A 5,450-nucleotide genomic window follows, 5' to 3' on the forward strand; every position below is an offset into this window, starting at 1 on the left:
CCTTCACCTTCACCTTCACCGTCACCCCCGCTACCTCACGCCAGCACTTCCCGACAACGTGCCCTTCTAACCATGAAGCGCGTCGGCAACAAGCCCGCCCAGCTCGTCCGCAGCGCCTCGCGCCGTCGCAAGGCCGCTTCGCGCTTCCAGGTTCGTTCCACACACACACACACACACACACACACACACACCGCCCTCTCTGCATTGCTAGCACCACCCTGACACAATCCACTCATGCACCCCCACGCCCCTACAGTTCGACATCACCATCCACTCCCTCTCCGGCTTCAAGCCCAACGTCTCGTACGTCGTCAAGTGGACCCGCGGCGTCAAACTCGCCTCCACCAAGCCCGTACTGGCCCCGAACGCCCCGGCCACCTCCCTCCCTATCGACCAGAAGCTCTCGCTCCTCGTCACGCTCTACCGCGCTGACAACCGCTTCGATCCCAAGGACGCCAAGCTCTCGCTGCTGGCCACCCACCCCTCGCGCAAGAGCGAGCGCACCGCCGCCAAGCTCCACTTCGACCTCTCTACCTTCGCCGCCGTCCCGTCCGCCTCCACCACACACGTCTTCGCCCTCTCCAACACCGTCTCCCTCCGCGCCACCGTCGAGGCCCGCTTCGTCAACGCCCCGCGCTCCGGCCCCCGCTCCGCCGGCGCCTCCTCCGCCGTCTCCCGCCTCAGCGCCGTCTCCGCCCGCTCCTGGGACGACGACGACGACGACGACAACGACGACTTTGGAGACCTCGCCTTCGATGACGTCCCCGAGCCCCACCTTGCGCCCGCTCCGCCGCCTTCGCGCCCTACCCCCGCCCCCGCGGAACCGCCCAAAGCCCCCGTCCCGCGCCCGGCCCGCGCCCCCACCCCAACGAAAACCCCCGTCGTTGTCGCCGCCCCCGCCGCCGCCCTGCACCCGAGCAGCTGCGGGAGCGAGGCGTACAGATGGAGGACGTCGTGCTGCTTGTTGGCGCGGGCACTTTTGCTCCGGTTACGGCGGAGACTGTCGGAGGCCATGGTATGCATGCAGAGCTGATGAGTTCGCGCAGGGCCTGCGTGGAGAGAGTGGGTAGGCACGTGGAGAGCCGCAGCCCCATTGTCGCAATGGTAGGAGGGGATTAATGTAATTTGTGTTTTTTGAGAGGCGTGTTGGGCCTGTGTGCTGACTTATTTTTGTTTCTGTCGATACGTTCGTGTTTTTGCGTAAGGGGACTACGTCTGTGCGCGCGCTCGAGTCTATGTACTGGTTTGGCGTGCGTTTGCTCGTGGAAGAGGGCGCGGGCGCAAGGGCGACCATCCATGTCGGGCAGTGGGAGCCATATGAGAGGATGGATGAGCTTGGCAAGGACGCGCTCCCGACACCGCACCACGCTATGCAGGCCGTGTTACAGTGGCATCGCGAAAAGGATATGCCCATATTCGGAACGACCCAACTTCTTATCGTTCCGAAATACCCGTTTAAAATGTACGTTTGCGAGGTGCGCACGGCAGCTCGGCAAGGGAGCTTTGGGTGAGGACTGTCACTAACATGAGTCCATTTCACGTTACCGGTTCCGTTGTGCGCAGGGTTGACGCCATCATTACCAACTTTCATCAGCCACGATCAACGCTGCTAATGCTCGTCTCTGCTTTTCTTGGCGGCACGCCGCAGGACCTCTTTAACGTCTATCAAGAAGCCCTCGACCGTGGCTACAGGTTTTTGAGCTATGGAGATAGCTGTATTTTTGCACGACCCTCCTTTTTTGAGAGGTAGCACATCGCTTGATGATATGGAACCCGAGGGCATAATAACGCAACTATTTAAGGAACGAGCGGCTCTCCTCCCGGCACTCCCAAGGAAGTATCAGTGGTGCCTACACACTTTACCGAAATTCAAAAGAACACATTACTTCAAATCGCGCACAACGTCACCTGTCAGAGAGAGAAAAAAGGGGGGCACATGGCCCTACACAACCACGAAAGGTTCCCTTTCACAAGTCACGAGGACTTGTGAGAGGGAACAAATTCGTGGTACATACCCCCAGTATTCCGTGTCGATGATTTTGCCCGGGTTCAAAATAGTATCTAGATCCAGTGCACGCCTGACGGTCTTCACCATCGCCACCGCGTTTTCGCTGAGTTCTGGGACGAGACACTGCTTCTTTCTAATCCCGGCACCGTGCTCTTCAGTCCTTGGCTCGTCCGTGGTAATCGCTCGATTGACCATGAGATTGTTTCACCGAGGCGCTTCATGATTCTCCTTCGGGTTGAGGGGATTAAAGGCAATGACGGTATGAAAGCTGCCATGACCCACGTGTCCCACGATTGGACTAGAGAGGAAGAAGTCGTCCAACTGCTCTGTTGTGGCCATGATGCAATCGGCCATTTGGAAATGTGGACCGCTACACATCCGTGGTAATCAGCTCCTTACCCTCATAGTACAACTGAGCGGCCCAGGCAGCGTGCTTCGTCGAACCCCAGAGCTCAGCACCCTCCTCCTCCGCATTTGCGAAGTCAGATCCTTCCTCCTGTCCTTGGAATTGATCTATTATCAAAATGAAAGACCACACAAAAACCCATGAAGTTTACGCAATGCTAATGCAATTGCCGGTTCGCAACGGACCGAGGACTACGAACAACTTATTCTACTATATTCTAGACAAATGGATCAGGTCTGACAAAAAGTGCGACTTGAGAAGACGCTTTGTGGATGCCTTGTTCGCTCGAGAAATGTCCTCAAGGCTGGGAACACAGAAAGTCGTGTTATGGACGTGTCGTTTATTGGAGATGGGAGCATTAGGTTTGAGGTGTCCGGCAAGAACGTGGTCCATTGAAGGACTGCGTAATGTACCATTCTACTTCTTGGTATGACGACGAGGGCGTTTGAATGATGTCGTCGCCAGAGGTGCATTTCCTTTGTTATTTCGTTTGCGTTTATTACGCTCTCGGACCGACGGCTGGACGTCCTGGAGATTATCGCCTCCATCCTCAAAAAACCCTTGACCAAGATCACCGTTTTCACGACACCCAAGGATCAACCCCGGAAGTCGGTTGTGGACACGTCTTGCGTTTTTACCCTTTGTGTTCGCGGTAGGGTGATGTACTTTAAGATGTGAATCTTCGTCGAAATGTCTATCACGGGATGTTCCTCGACGTGCCTTAACACATTCACCATCATGGACCCGACTTCTTGAAGCATCTTCATGATGAATGTCATCACTATCAGTTCCTTGCTCGAATTCTGTACTCCGTTGAACTCGGTCACCATGAGAGTCACCTGGCACTGGTTCAGTCCTTAAGATGTGACGGTGGTCGTCGTCGCACTGCTGCGGACTCATGTTTCCTTGCTCCCTCTCACCGCCACACGAATCTGATGGCATTTTTTATTTCTTCTTCCCGTAGATTTTGTCACGACGCAGAACCTCTTAGATTATTGCATCGGCGGCCCACTGATTATGGGCAAGCTTCAGGTCTGGAATGCGCTTCTCGAGATTGTTTCGGAGCGTCGCCAAAGTCCCGGCGTGCTCATACTTTAGATCCTTGTAAGAAAACTTCCCCTTGGGTAACTCCATGCCAAACTTTCCGCTCCCATACAACACAAGACGAACCCGTTTGAAAGCACCACGGATCGTCGAATCTGATAAAAGCTGGAAATCGTCACCGCTTTTCTCCATGTAAGAGAGGTATGCGTTGTTGAACACCTCACGTATGGGTCGCTGCGACCCGATTGTTCCATTTTTCCCCACGCGACGCGCTTCTCTCCTGGACGGTTCCATGAGACATCCGTCTTCCTCTTTGGGTCCCTCCATTCTACTAAGAAAAAACAGCAGAATCGAAGTTATGAATTTACTTCACATGAATGATGACAGGAATGAAGGCAAGAAATCTGGATAAGCTGCTGTGGAGAAAGCATTTATGAAGTGTTTCGTTTCACTCGAAACGAAAGAAAAGCGCCCTCAATGGCATTTCCCGCTTTGATGAGGGATCAAAATTTGTTTCGTTTGGTTCTCATTATTCAGAATTCTCTACCCCAAATTATAGCCAATGCGTCTTCCCAAGTCCACAGTAGCTGTCATTTCGCCACCCTCCTTCCCCCTAACACGTAAGCCTTGTCTCTATTATGAATGAAAACGATTTTACCGGCCACTCGCCGAGAAGGTATCTCAAACGTAGACGGGAACAAGTGCTTGGCATCATTCGGACGCGCGGCGAATTGTATGTACGTTCCCGAAAAAGGAGATTGAAAGAGTGGAAACATGAGAAAGCTTCAATAGACGAATCTTCCTCACAGTCGAGTTTTGCACCACACTTTTCCGTGAATGAGAGCAGCACAGGAGAGATTGACGAATGGACTGAAGAGGTATGCGTGGAAGAGCATTCGCCAAGTGTCGAAGACTCGTCTGAGTGGATGATCAGTGAAGTGCCCGAAAGACAAATTGACAGGTACGATGAACTGCCGCTGTCTGAGATGGAGACGTCATCCCATGACTCAGAAAGCACCCGAACCGAACGTTTAGCTGATACAAATTGGAATTTAAAGGAGTCTGAATCCAAGGGAATTTTGGAACTTCTTCATGTTCTGGAATTGGGCCAAGCTTCTACCCGATGTATACGAAGTGCTTTGCAGACGTCAATTGTAAGGTCACGGTTCTCATATGACGTGCTTATGAGACATATCAATAGAAGAGCGGATGTGCCTAAGCACCACGTCCCAATGTGTCCACGCGGACATTTCGCTGCGACTGGGTCTCAGTCTCGTAGAAATACATGTCCAAATGCCGATTGCAGACAGAGGATCGGATCGGCACGATTCTGGACGAGCAACGTCTCTGACCAACTAAAAGCTCTCTGCCGCGAGGAATATTCTTTCCTTCAGTTTCAGAAAGGATGTCATGAAGCCCATTTAGCAATGAGTTTAGAACCGGTCGACATTTTTTCTGACTACTACGACGGCGCCATGTTTCGCCGAATGTTTCGTAAGCGCTTAGGCACGTGGGATCCAGACGGTGAACTCTATGTTTCCATGGTCATGTCCACAGATGGTTTCGAACTTTATGGTACAAGTAAAGGAAAAAGAACCTGTTGGCCTATCATCTTCAAGCTTCTGAATCTGGACTTCTCACATCGCGGCCAGGCTGCAAATGCTCTCGTCACCAGTTTTATTCCTGGTTCACATAATCCTGAGTTTTTCGAGAGCTTTTTAGTCTCAATTGTGGACGACCTCGTGAACTTGGAAAAAGGAATGGATGTGAAGTGTTGGGACGGCAGAACCCGGAAGCTCTTCGCATTCGTCCTTTTTATCACTGCGGACTTCCCCGCCGCAAGCAAGCTTTTCGGTTTTATGGGACACAGAGCAAAACTTTTCTGCCGGAATTGCCACAAAAAAGCCGTCTTTGTATGCGGCTCTCTGTACGCTGTCCCTGTCGGATCGGAGAGGTGCAGGAAAGAAGCTGTTGGAGGGAATGGCATATGGA

The 5,450-nt window shown here is 52.8% G+C and overlaps 1 protein-coding gene across 1 annotated transcript; it reads left to right on the plus strand.

Moving 5' to 3' along the window:
• The first annotated feature begins 942 nt into the window (after window positions 1–942).
• Window positions 943–1,750, plus strand: CHC_T00006557001 (hypothetical protein). Its single transcript, XM_005719258.1, has 4 exons — window positions 943–1,104; window positions 1,206–1,250; window positions 1,404–1,462; window positions 1,564–1,750. The coding sequence occupies exons 1-4, from the start codon at window positions 943–945 to the stop codon at window positions 1,748–1,750; spliced, it is 453 nt and encodes a 150-aa protein (XP_005719315.1).
• Window positions 1,751–5,450: the final 3,700 nt, after the last annotated feature.

The sequence above is a fragment of the Chondrus crispus genome, genomic scaffold, assembly GCF_000350225.1.
Source record: "Chondrus crispus Stackhouse genomic scaffold, scaffold_46, whole genome shotgun sequence".
In the NCBI taxonomy this organism is placed as follows: domain Eukaryota; phylum Rhodophyta; class Florideophyceae; order Gigartinales; family Gigartinaceae; genus Chondrus; species Chondrus crispus.